At 45.7% G+C, this 12,900-nt stretch overlaps 1 protein-coding gene across 1 annotated transcript in view; it reads left to right on the top strand.

The window, feature by feature from the left end:
• Positions 1-5,941: 5,941 nt before the first annotated feature.
• Positions 5,942-12,900, top strand: part of rgs7b (regulator of G protein signaling 7b) — a 113,060-nt gene continuing 106,101 nt past the window's right edge. Inside the window, exons 1-2 of the mRNA XM_090218032.1 lie at positions 5,942-6,160; positions 8,314-8,426. Coding sequence (XP_090074158.1) covers positions 8,349-8,426 — 78 coding nt within the window. The 5' untranslated portion in view covers positions 5,942-6,160; positions 8,314-8,348. The remainder of the gene's footprint in view (positions 6,161-8,313; positions 8,427-12,900) is intronic.

Genomic DNA, 12,900 nt, shown 5'->3' with positions numbered 1-12,900 from the left:
TTTTTATTTCACCTTTATTTAACCAGGTAGGCTAGTTGAGAACAAGTTCTCATTTGCAACTGCGACCTGGCCAAGATAAGGCATAGCAGTGTGAACAGACAACACAGAGTTACACATGGAGTAAACAATTAACAAGTCAATAACACAGTAGAAAAAAGGGGAGTCTATATATACATTGTGTGCAAAAGGCATGAGAAGGTAGGCAAATAATTACAATTATGCAGATTAACACTGGAGTGATAAATGATCAGATGGTTATGTACAGGTAGAGATATTGGTGTGCAAAAGAGCAGAAAAATAAAAATAAATAAATAAAAACAGTATGGGGATGAGGTAGGTGAAAGTGGGTGGGCTATTTACCAATAGACTATGTACAGCTGCAGCGATCGGTTAGCTGCTCAGATAGCAGATGTTTGAAGTTGGTGAGGGAGATAAAAGTCTCCAACTTCAGCGATTTTTGCAATTCGTTCCAGTCACAGGCAGCAGAGAACTGGAACGAAAGGCGGCCAAATGAGGTGTTGGCTTTAGGGATGATCAGTGAGATACACCTGCTGGAGCGCGTGCTACGGATGGGTGTTGCCATCGTAACCAGTGAACTGAGATAAGGCGGAGCTTTACCTAGCATGGACTTGTAGATGACCTGGAGCCAGTGGGTCTGGCGACGAATATGTAGCGAGGGCCAGCCGACTAGAGCATACAAGTCGCAGTGGTGGGTGGTATAAGGTGCTTTAGTGACAAAACGGATGGCACTGTGATAAACTGCATCCAGTTTGCTGAGTAGAGTGTTGGAAGCAATTTTGTAGATGACATCGCCGAAGTCGAGGATCGGTAGGATAGTCAGTTTTACTAGGGTAAGTTTGGCGGCGTGAGTGAAGGAGGCTTTGTTGCGGAATAGAAGCCGACTCTTGATTTGATTTTCGATTGGAGATGTTTGATATGGGTCTGGAAGGAGAGTTTAGAGTCTAGCCAGACACCTAGGTACTTATAGATGTCCACATATTCAAGGTCGGAACCATCCAGGGTGGTGATGCTGGTCAGGCGTGCGGGTGCAGGCAGCGAACGGTTGAAAAGCATGCATTTGGTTTTACTAGCGTTTAAGAGCAGTTGGAGGCCACGGAAGGAGTGCTGTATGGCATTGAAGCTCGTTTGGAGGTTAGATAGCACAGTGTCCAAGGACGGGCCGGAAGTATATAGAATGGTGTCGTCTGCGTAGAGGTGGATCAGGGAATCGCCCGCAGCATGAGAAACATCATTGATATATACAGAGAAAAGAGTCGGCCCGAGAATTGAACCCTGTGGCACCCCCATAGAGACTGCCAGAGGACCGGACAGCATGCCCTCCGATTTGACACACTGAACTCTGTCTGCAAAGTAATTGGTGAACCAGGCAAGGCAGTCATCCGAAAAACCGAGGCTACTGAGTCTGCCGATAAGAATACGGTGATTGACAGAGTCGAAGGCCTTGGCAAGGTCTATGAAGACGGCTGCACAGTACTGTCTTTTATCGATGGCGGTTATGATATCGTTTAGTACCTTGAGCGTGGCTGAGGTACACCCGTGACCGGCTCGGAAACCAGATTGCACAGCGGAGAAGGTACGGTGGGATTCAAGATGGTCAGTGACCTGTTTGTTGACTTGGCTTTCGAAGACCTTAGATAGGCAGGGCAGGATGGATATAGGTCTGTAACAGTTTGGGTCCAGGGTGTCGCCCCCTTTGAAGAGGGGGATGACTGCGGCAGCTTTCCAATCCTTGGGGATCTCAGACGATATGAAAGAGAGGTTGAACAGGCTGGTAATAGGGGTTGCGACAATGGCGGCGGATAGTTTCAGGAATAGAGGGTCCAGATTGTCCAGCCCAGCTGATTTGTACGGGTCCAGGTTTTGCAGCTCTTTCAGGACATCTGCTATCTGGATTTGGGTAAAGGAGAACCTGGAGAGGCTTGGGCGAGTAGCTGCGGGGGGGGGGGGAGCTGTTGTCCGAGGTTGGAGTAGCCAGGCGGAAGGCATGGCCAGCCGTTGAGAAATGCTTGTTGAAGTTTTCGATAATCATGGATTTATCGGTGGTGACCATGTTACCTAGTCTCAGTGCAGTGGGCAGCTGGGAGGAGGTGCTCTTGTTCTCCATGGACTTCACAGTGTCCCAGAACTTTTTGGAGTTGGAGCTACAGGATGCAAACTTCTGCCTGAAGAAGTTGGCTTTAGCTTTCCTGACTGACTGTGTGTATTGGTTCCTGACTTCCCTGAACAGTTGCATATCGCGGGGACTATTCGATGTTAGCGCAGTCCGCCACAGGATGTTTTTGTGCTGGTCGAGGGCAGTCAGGTCTGGAGTGAACCAGGGGCTATATCTGTTCTTAGTTCTGCATTTTTTGAACGGAGCATGCTTATCTAAAATGGTGAGGAAGTTACTTTTAAAGAAAGACCAGGCATCCTCAACTGACGGGATGAGGTCAATGTCCTTCCAGGATACCCGGGCCAGGTCGATTAGAAAGGCCTGCTCACAGAAGTGTTTTAGGGAGCGTTTGACAGTGATGAGGGGTGGTCGTTTGACTGCGGCTCCGTAGCGGATACAGGCAATGAGGCAGTGATCGCTGAGATCCTGGTTGTAGACAGCGGAGGTGTATTTGGAGGGCCAGTTGGTCAGGATGACGTCAATGAGGGTGCCCTTGGTTACAGAGTTAGGGTTGTACCTGGTGGGTTCCTTGATGATTTGAGTGAGATTGAGGGCATCTAGCTTAGATTGTAGGACTGCCGGGGTGTTAAGCATATCCCGGTTTAGGTCACCTAACAGAACAAACTCTGAAGCTAGATGGGGGGCGATCAATTCACAAATGGTGTCCAGGGCACAGCTGGGAGCTGAGGGGGGTCGGTAGCAGGCGGCAACAGTGAGAGACTTATTTCTGGAGAGAGTAATTTTCAAAATTAGTAGTTCGAACTGTTTGGGTATGGACCTGGAGAGTATGACATTACTTTGCAGGCTATCTCTGCAGTAGACTGCAACTCCTCCCCCTTTGGCAGTTCTATCTTGACGGAAGATGTTATAGTTGGGTATGGAAATCTCAGAATTTTTGGTGGCCTTCCTGAGCCAGGATTCAGACACGGCAAGGACATCAGGGTTAGCAGAGTGTGCTAGAGCAGTGAGTAAGACACACTTAGGGAGGAGGCTTCTGATGTTGACATGCATGAAACCAAGGCTTTTTCGATCACAGAAGTCAACAAATGAGGGTGCCTGGGGACATGCAGGGCCTGGGTTTACCTCCACATCACCCGCGGAACAGAGAAGGAGTAGTATGAGGGTGCGGCTGAAGGCTATCAAAACTGGTCGCCTAGGGCGTTGGGGACAGAGAATAAGAGGAGCAGGTTTCTGGGCATGGTAGAATATATTCAGGGCATAATGCGCAAACAGGGGTATGGTGGGGTGCGGGTACAGCGGAGGTAAGCCCAGGCACTGGGTGATGATGAGAGAGGTTGTATCTCTGGACATGCTGGTTGTAATGGGTGAGGTCACCGCATGTGTGGGGGGTGGGACAAAGGAGGTATCAGGGGTATAAAGAGTGGAACTAGGGGCTCCATTGTAAACTAAAACAATGATAACTAACCTGCACAACAGTATACAAGGCATATTGACATTTGAGAGAGACATACAGCAAGGCATACAGTAATCACAGGTGTTGAATTGGGAGAGCTAGCTAAAACAGTAGGTGAGACAACAACAGCTAATCAGCTAGCACAACAACAGCAGGTAGAATGGCGATTGATTAGGCAGAGAGGGTCGGATTAACTACACACAGAGCCTAAGTGCGGCTGGGGCCGACAGATAAAACATAAACAAGCAGAATGGATTACCGTGAATTAATGGACAGTCCAGCATGCATCAGCTATGTAGCCAAGTGATCAGTGTCCAAGGGGCAGCGGTGGATGGGGCAGGGAAGCTGGACTGGCGAGTGTTATCCAGGTTAGAAAACTAACAATGACTAAATAGCTTGTAGCCAGTTAGCTGGTTAGCTTCTGAAGGTTCTTGAGTGTGTTCTAAAAATGTAAAGATAATAGCGGTTCCGTATCACATTGGGTGAGGCAGGTTACCGGAAGGTATAAACAAATTAAAAATCGAAAAGGGATAGAAAGTAAATATGGGTTCAGTGAGTGTTTGGGACGCGGCGATTCAGATGGTTAGCAGGCCTGTGCTAACAAGCTAACAGTTAGTAGACGGTGCTAAACACGGTAGCAGTTAGCGGACCGGGCTAAACAAGCTAGCAGTTAGCAGGCCGAATTTGCAAGCAAGGAGATCGCAAGGGCTAGAGAGTTAGCCTTTGGGGACGTCGCGATGGGGGGAGTCTGTTTATTCATCTTCATGCGGTGACATCAATGGACCGGTCGTGGGTCTGGATATTGTAGCCCAGGAGCTCAAAATGTTCCGTTTGCGATGGGAATCCGGGGATGAAAAATAAAAATAAAATAATAAATAGGTCCGTTATGCTCTGGTTAGAGTCGCGTTGTTCGAACTGGCGAGAGCTTTCCGAGCTAAAGGTTAGCTGATGACCGGTTAGCTGAAGACCGCTAGCAATGTTTTGCTGAAGCTGGTAGTTAGTTGGCTAGTTGGCTAGCTTCAGTTGAGGGGTTCCAGATCCGAAGTAAATATAAATACTTTAGGAAAAAAAGCTACGTTGGGTGAGGCGGGTTGCAGGAGAGTATTTAGAAGAAGTTGAGGTTCAGCAAAAAGTTTTAAAGATATGTGAAGAAAAAAAAAACGAAAACGAAACGAAAACAAACGATATATACAAGGGACACGACAACACGTCCTACTGCTACGCCATCTTGGATCGAAAATAGCTAGGTGGGACAACCCCAAATCACACTCGTAGTAAGTTCATTTTTTTCCTCAGTAAAGTAGCTATCAGCAAGGTCAGAGCTAGTAAGAGGGAAAATAGTCAAGCTCGAGTGTTAGGTCACGAAATGCTTTTCAATATCTAAAAATTAAAATAAAAATGGAAATTATGTTGATACATTTTCAGTATAACACAGTATATCCTACAGTATATCCTACAAAATAACATAATACGCCATAAACCTTATCTATTGCTTATTGTAGAGTCAGTATTATTAGACTGTTACATTAATTTGTTATTTGAGATATATGGCAGGAAGGCAGGTTGTGTAGAGAGGAGAGGGAGGATGGAGGTCGATGCCTTTTAACCGTACAGTTGCCAAGGCGCTCGAGATTCCTGACACGTGATTGGCCAAGGAGTTGATGCGCGTCCACGTGCTAGTTGTGAGAGCGCTCCCGATAGCCCAGCGCCCGTCTGCAACAGAGAGGATGGTGAAGCGAGAGGGATATCTGGGCAACCAAAAATATATTTTCCAGCAGGTGTCATTTTTTCCCCGTTTTTTTCGCTTACCGGTGAGGATTTTTTTATATGGAGGTCTATGAGAGAAAAAAAAATCGTTTAAAAAACATGCATTTGCTCCGTGTGGCTTATTTAATCAAATAGACGTTTCGTAATGATGAGGTTATTACGAGTGTACTGATATAAGTAGGAAACGAGACAGCCGGGAAACTTTGAGAAAAAAACACTTTATATCGGAGTTGTGCCTGGACGTCACTAGTTATCACAGTCACAAAGTAGTAGAACCGCCCATGTATACAATTTATCTTCTTAAAATTGGATTTTAAACCACCTAACCCTAACCACACCGTTAACCTTATGGCTAACCTTAAATGAATACCAAAAAGCTAAATTAATTTGTGATAAGACATTTTGACTTTGTGACTTTGGTAACTATTGGAAACCGTTGTGCCTGTTGTTTCACAGGCGTATCTGCCCTGTCATTGGCTAGAATGGTCCCACCTGATCTTGCCGCCTTCCATTTTTGAAGACACTTATTTTCCGTTGTTAGAGCGGGCACTTGATTATCTGACCAATATAATAGATAATCTGTGTCTGACATCAAGCCCCGTTCGTGGTGTAGAGAGAAGAGAAGAGTAAAGAGGAGAGGACTGGTAGAGAGAGTGCCACAATCTGACTGCAAGCATCGATAGAAATAACGCCACATTTCCATAATTTCCAAATGAATTATCATCACATGCCTTCGACTGACAACTGACAACCTGATCTGAGGGTCTCTATCGGAACACAGAGTCTTCCTCACGGGCTGTGGTCGGGTAGGATACACCTCAAATATCTCTTGTGGTTTAGCTAGTAACACGTCTTTGTTTTCTCCTCCGGGGGAACGTACCGGGACAACACATCTAGCTAGATAGGACAGCTGTACCAGTTGCATTGCGCGCCTCACTTCAGCTATAGGAGCTGTCCCAGGTCCTGGAACCGATTATAGCCCCTAATACATGACCTGCTTTTCAGCCATTATTTATTTTGTAAAGCGAAAAACATTTGACTGAATACGTTAATGTGGGTTGTTTGCTACACTGCGCGTGTTGATACACTAAAAGTGTCCGTTTTTAAAACCGACTAGACTAGGATACGGCCATTTAACATCATATTTGAAAAATAATGTGTCACCTTCTTCGTTGCCGGTTCTAGAACATCTATGTCAAATTAGTTGATTGCTCATTTTGAGAAAAAAGTAAGTATTGTGAGGGTTATCTACACTAAAGCTACGTTTTTCGCTGAAAGGTTCAGGATTTTACATGTTTTTATTCTAAAACTAGATATTTCTAAAACAGAATACCTAAATTGTAATCCTACAATGCCACGCAATAACTATTCTATCTGCAGTAGTTAACAGAATTACAGTCCATGAACAGCATCCAATAAGAGTCAAGAATCGTTGTTAGCTGGACAACACACTAACAAGGCGATAACAGAGGTTCTCTAGTGCAGCCGATCAAAACACACTGAAGACCAGCAAACTGATATTTATCTCTTGTGATTCTCTGATCCACCTCTACGCAGACGACACCATTCTGTATACTTCTGGCCCTTCTTTGGACACGGTGTTAACAAACCTCCAGACGAGCTTCAGTGCCATACAACTCTCCTTCCGTGGCCTCCAACTGCTCTTAAATGCAAGTAAAACTAAATGCATGCTCTTCAACCGATCGCTGCCTGCACCTGCTTGCCCATCCAGCATCACTACTCTGGACGGTTCTGACTTAGAATATATGGACAACTACAAATACCTAGGTGTCTGGTTAGACTGTAAACTCTCCTTCCAGACTCACATTAAGCATCGCCAATCCAAAATTAAATCTAGAATCGGCATCCTATTTCGCAACAAAGCATCCTTCACTCATGCTGCCAAACATACCCTTGTAAAACTGACCATCCTACCGATCCTCGACTTCGGCGATGTCATTTACAAAATAGCCTTCAACACTCTACTCAGCAAATTAGATGCAGTCTATCACAGTACTATCCATTTTGTCACCAAAGCCCATTATACTACCCACCACTGCAACCTGTATGCTCTCGCTGGCTGGCCCTCGCTTCATACTCGCCAAACCCACTGGCTCCAGGTCATCTAATAGTCATTGCTAGGTAAAGCCCGCCTTATCTCAGCTCACTTGTCACCAAAACAACACCCACACGTAGCACGCGCTCCATCAGGTATATTTCACTGGTCACCCCCAAAGCCAATTCCTCCTTTGGCCGCTTTTCCTACCAGTTCTCTGCTGCCAATGACTGGAACGAATTGCAAAAATCACTGACGCTGGAGACTCATATCTCCCTCAAGCGCCAGCTGTCAGAGCAGCTCACAGATCACTGCACCTGTACATAGCCCATCTGTAAACAGCCCATCTATCTATCTACCTCATCCCCATACTGTATTTATTTATTTATCTTGCTGCTTTGCACCCGAGTATCTCTACTTGCACATTCATCTTCTGGACATCTACCATTCCAGTGTTGATGCTAAATTGTAATTATTTCACCTCTACGGCCTATTTATTCCTTTACCTAATTACTTAGTCACCATTGGCTTAATTATTGCCTTAACTCCCTTATCTTACCTCATTTGCACTCACTGTATATAAACTTTTTGTTTTAATTTGTTAGTTTTTTTCTACTGTATTATTGACTGTATGTTTTGTTTATTCCATGTGTAACTGCGTTGTTGTTTGTGTCTCACTGCTTTGCTTTATCTTGTCCAGGTCACAGTTGTAAATGAGAACTTGTTCTCAACTAGCCTACCTGGTTAAATAAAGGTGTTCTCAACTAGTCTACCTGGTTAAATAAAGGTGTTCTCAACTAGCCTCCCTGGTTAAATAAAGGTGTTCTCAACTAGCCTCCCTGGTTAAATAAAGGTGAAATAAAAATAAAATTAAAAATCTGCTCTTTCCCATCTCTCTTTCAGGAGCCCTTCACACTGCCAGGAGATCACGTTAAGTCATGGCGCAGACAAACAGTTATAGTCAGAGCAGCAATGGAGTGGCTGATGAGTCCCCCAACATGCTGGTCTACAGAAAGGTAAGAAAGGCATCTAATGTAAATAACCTAATGGGTTCTGATACTTCTCCTCAGTCCCCGACCCAAATTGTTCAAGTGGTGGGTGTTGGTGCTCTCTCCATAATGGAATGATAACTCATAGATACCTGCCTTCTATGAATGGTCATGTCCTGGGTTTTGGATACCATAGAATCAGGGGTTTGGGATGCTCGACTCAGTAGTTTCATCTAAAGTCACTGGGGTGCAGGGTTCAAAAGGGACTGGAAAAGGGTTTGGGTTTTGGATATCTTCATTTCATCTTTGTTTATTGTACCACAAATCCATAGCATGTTATTGCTGCTCTGTGTTCACATTCAATGCTTTGTTTTTTTTAAAAAGAAACCCCTGAATGCTTTTTGACAATGTGTTGAAACAGAATCTAAATCATCATCTGACTCTTATTGCCCCTTGGTTTGGTGTTGAAGTAGACTCTGAATGCCCCTTGGTTTGGTGTTGAAGTAGACTCTGAATGCCCCTTGGTTTGGTGTTGAAGTAGACTCTGAATGCCCCTTGGTTTGGTGTTGAAGTAGACTCTGAATGCCCCTTGGTTTGGTGTTGAAGTAGACTCTGAATGCCCCTTGGTTTGGTGTTGAAGTAGACTCTGAATGACCCTTGGTTTGGTGTTGAAGTAGACTCTGAATGACCCTTGGTTTGGTGTTGAAGTAGACTCTGAATGCCCCTTGGTTTGGTGTTGAAGTAGACTCTGAATGCCCCTTGGTTTGGTGTTGAAGTAGACTCAGAATGCCCCTTGGTTTGGTGTTGAAGTAGACCCAGAATGCCCCTTGGTTTGGTGTTGAAGTAGAGTCAGAATGCCCCTTGGTTTGGTGTTGAAGTAGACTCTGAATGCCCCTTGGTTTGGTGTTGAATTAGACTGAATGCCCCTTGGTTTGGTGTTGAAGTAGACACTGAATGCCCCTTGGTTTGGTGTTGAAGTAGACTCTGAATGCCCCTTGGTTTGGTGTTGAAGTAGACTCTGAATGCCCCTTGGTTTGGTGTTGAAGTAGACTCTGAATGCCCCTTGGTTTGGTGTTGAAGTAGACTCTGAATGCCCCTTGGTTTGGTGTTGAAGTAGACTCTGAATGCCCCTTGGTTTGGTGTTGAAGTAGACTCTGAATGACCCTTGGTTTGGTGTTGAAGTAGACTCTGAATGACCCTTGGTTTGGTGTTGAAGTAGACTCTGAATGCCCCTTGGTTTGGTGTTGAAGTAGACTCTGAATGCCCCTTGGTTTGGTGTTGAAGTAGACTCAGAATGCCCCTTGGTTTGGTGTTGAAGTAGACCCAGAATGCCCCTTGGTTTGGTGTTGAAGTAGAGTCAGAATGCCCCTTGGTTTGGTGTTGAAGTAGACTCTGAATGCCCCTTGGTTTGGTGTTGAAGTAGACTCTGAATGCCCCTTGGTTTGGTGTTGAAGTAGACTCAGAATGCCCCTTGGTTTGGTGTTGAAGTAGACCCAGAATGCCCCTTGGTTTGGTGTTGAAGTAGAGTCAGAATGCCCCTTGGTTTGGTGTTGAAGTAGACTCTGAATGCCCCTTGGTTTGGTGTTGAATTAGACTGAATGCCCCTTGGTTTGGTGTTGAAGTAGACTCTGAATGCCCCTTGGTTTGGTGTTGAATTAGACTGAATGCCCCTTGGTTTGGTGTTGAAGTAGACTCTGAATGCCCCTTGGTTTGGTGTTGAATTAGACTGAATGCCCCTTGGTTTGGTGTTGAAGTAGACTCTGAATGCCCCTTGGTTTGGTGTTGAATTAGACTGAATGCCCCTTGGTTTGGTGTTGAAGTAGACACTGAATGACCCTGGTTTGGTGTTGAAGTAGACTGAATGCCCCTTGGTTTGGTGTTGAAGTAGACTCAGAATGCCCCTTGGTTTGGTGTTGAAGTAGACTGAATGCCCCTTGGTTTGGTGTTGAAGTAGACACTGAATGCCCCTTGGTTTGGTGTTGAAATGTACTCAGAATGCCCCTTGGTTTGATGTTGAAGTAGACTCAGAAATCCCCTTTGTTTGGTGTTGAAATGTACTCAGAATGCCCCTTGGTTTGGTGTTGAAGTAGACACTGAATGCTCCTTGGTTTGGTGTTGAAGTAGACTCTGAATGCCCCTTGGTTTGATGTTGAAGTAGACTCAGAATTCCCCTTTGTTTGGTGTTGACGTAGATACATCTCAAATGTCTGTTCCCTACATAGTGCACTACTTTTGACCAGGGCCCATATAAGTCTGGGCCCAGGTTCCCAGAAGCATCTCAAGGCTAAGTTAATGGTTAGAATCTTCATAGGAGCATCGTTAAATCTCTGAGCTGTTTCCCAGAAACCGTCGTTAGTGAAGTTGAAGGCTTTTCGTTTAGCGACTGCCTCAGACCACTCGTAGAACAGCTAACAGCTAGCTTTCTGACCTTCCGCATCACTTTATACACAGAAGAGATCTGCTAAACATAGAATCAAATCAAATGTATTTATAAAGCCCTTCTGACATCAGCTGATATCTCAGAGTGCTGTACAGAGGGCCTCCCGGGTGGCACAGTGGTTTAGGGCACTGCATCGCAGCGCTAGCTGTGCCACCAGAGACCCTGGTTTCGCGCCCAGGCTCTGTCGCAGCCGGCCGCGACCGGGAGGCCCGTGGGGCGACGCACAGTTAGAAAGGGTTTGGCCGGTAGGGATATTAGTGTCTCATCGCGCACCAGCAACTCCTGTGGCGGGCCGGGCGCAGTGCACGCTAACCAAGGTCGCCAGGTGCACAGTGTTTCCTCTAACACATTGGTGCAGCTGGCATCCGGGTTGGATGGCGCTGTGTTAAGAAGCAGTGTGGCTTGGTTGGGTTGGGTTGTGTTTTGTAGGACTTTCGACCTTCGTCTCTCCAGAGCCCGTATGAGACAAGATAGTAACTATTAACTATTAATAATTGGATACTACGAAATTGGGGAGAAAAGGTATATTTTTTTAAGTGCTGTACAGAAACCCAGCCTAAAACCCCAAACAGCAAGCAATGTAGGTGTAGAAGCAATGACGCTGTTTATCTGTCTCTGTGACCACCGATAACTTGGGAACGAAGTTCACTCTGAACACTAAGTTGCCCAACGTCTTTACAATTGAACAAACCGAGGATAAACATATGCTTCAAATGAAAACCGAGATGACTGCATAAAAAACCCCAAATACAGATATATTTAAATCATATTGAAATTAATATAATGTTGAACAAATCATCTATTTGTAGTTGGCACCTCGATATACAGTGTTGCATGATGATGTGCCAAATACATCTGTGATTGAGTGCATTATTATACGGTAGGCATTAGAATAAGCCGCCTCAGCAGCCGTTTAGGTGATAATCTCTGTAGGAGCTGATCCGTCATCAGTATTGTGGAATAATTGTAATGTTAAGGTAAGATTGGAATGGAGTAAAGCTGATCCTAGAACAGCGATGCCCTTTCCTTCGATCCCGTCAGTATCGACACTATGCTCTAACGACGCACTTAGTGACCGTTCTGTCTGCGTGGTGTTTGGGGAAAAGCATGTTACAGCTTTGGCCGTTGTAGGAAAGATGTTAAAACACTCCTAAGTTCCATCGCTATGGGGAAACCAGGCCCAGATCAAAGGTAGTTCCATCGCTATGGGGAAACCAGGCCCAGATCAAAGGTTGTTCAATCACTATGGGGAAACCAGGCCCAGGTCAAAGGTAGTTCCATCGCTATGGAGAAACCAGGCCCAGATCAAAGGTAGTTCCATCGCTATGGGGAAACCAGGCCCAAATCAAAGGTAGTTCCATCGCTATGGGGAACCCAGGCCCAGATCAAAGGTAGTTCCATCGCTATGGGGAAACCAGGCCCAGATCAAAGGTAGTTCCATCGCTATGGGGAAACCAGGTTGCTTCATCGCTATGGGGAAACCAGGCCCAGGTCAAAGGTAGTTCCATCGCTATGGGGAAACCAGGCCCAGATCAAAGGTTGTTCCATCGCTATGGGGAAACCAGGTTGTTCCATCGCTATGGGGAAACCAGGTTGCTTCATCGCTATGGGGAAATCAGGCCCAGGTCAAAGGTAGTTCCATCGCTATGGGGAAACTAGGCCCAGATCAAAGGTAGTTCCATCGCTATGGGGAAACCAGGTTGTTTCATCGCTATGGGGAAACCAGGCCCAGATCAAGGTAGTTCCATCGCTATGGGGAAACCAGGCCCAGATCAAAGTTAGTTCCATCGCTATGGGGAAACCAGGTTGTTTCATCGCTATGGGGAAACCAGGCCCAGATCAAGGTAGTTCCATCGCTATGGGGAAACCAGGCCCAGATCAAAGTTAGTTCCATCGCTATGGGGAAACCAGGTTGTTCCATCGCTATGGGGAAACCAGGCCCAGATCAAAGGTTGTTCCATCGCTATGGGGAAACCAGGCCCAGGTCAAAGGTAGTTCCATCGCTATGGAGAAACCAGGCCCAGATCAAAGGTAGTTCCATCGCTATGGGGAAACCAGGCC

Source organism: Oncorhynchus mykiss, chromosome 23, assembly GCF_057628025.1.
Source record: "Oncorhynchus mykiss isolate SJ-2025 chromosome 23, ASM5762802v1, whole genome shotgun sequence".
NCBI classification, from domain to species: Eukaryota; Metazoa; Chordata; class Actinopteri; order Salmoniformes; family Salmonidae; genus Oncorhynchus; species Oncorhynchus mykiss.
This window is presented reverse-complemented; position numbering and strand designations above follow the sequence as displayed.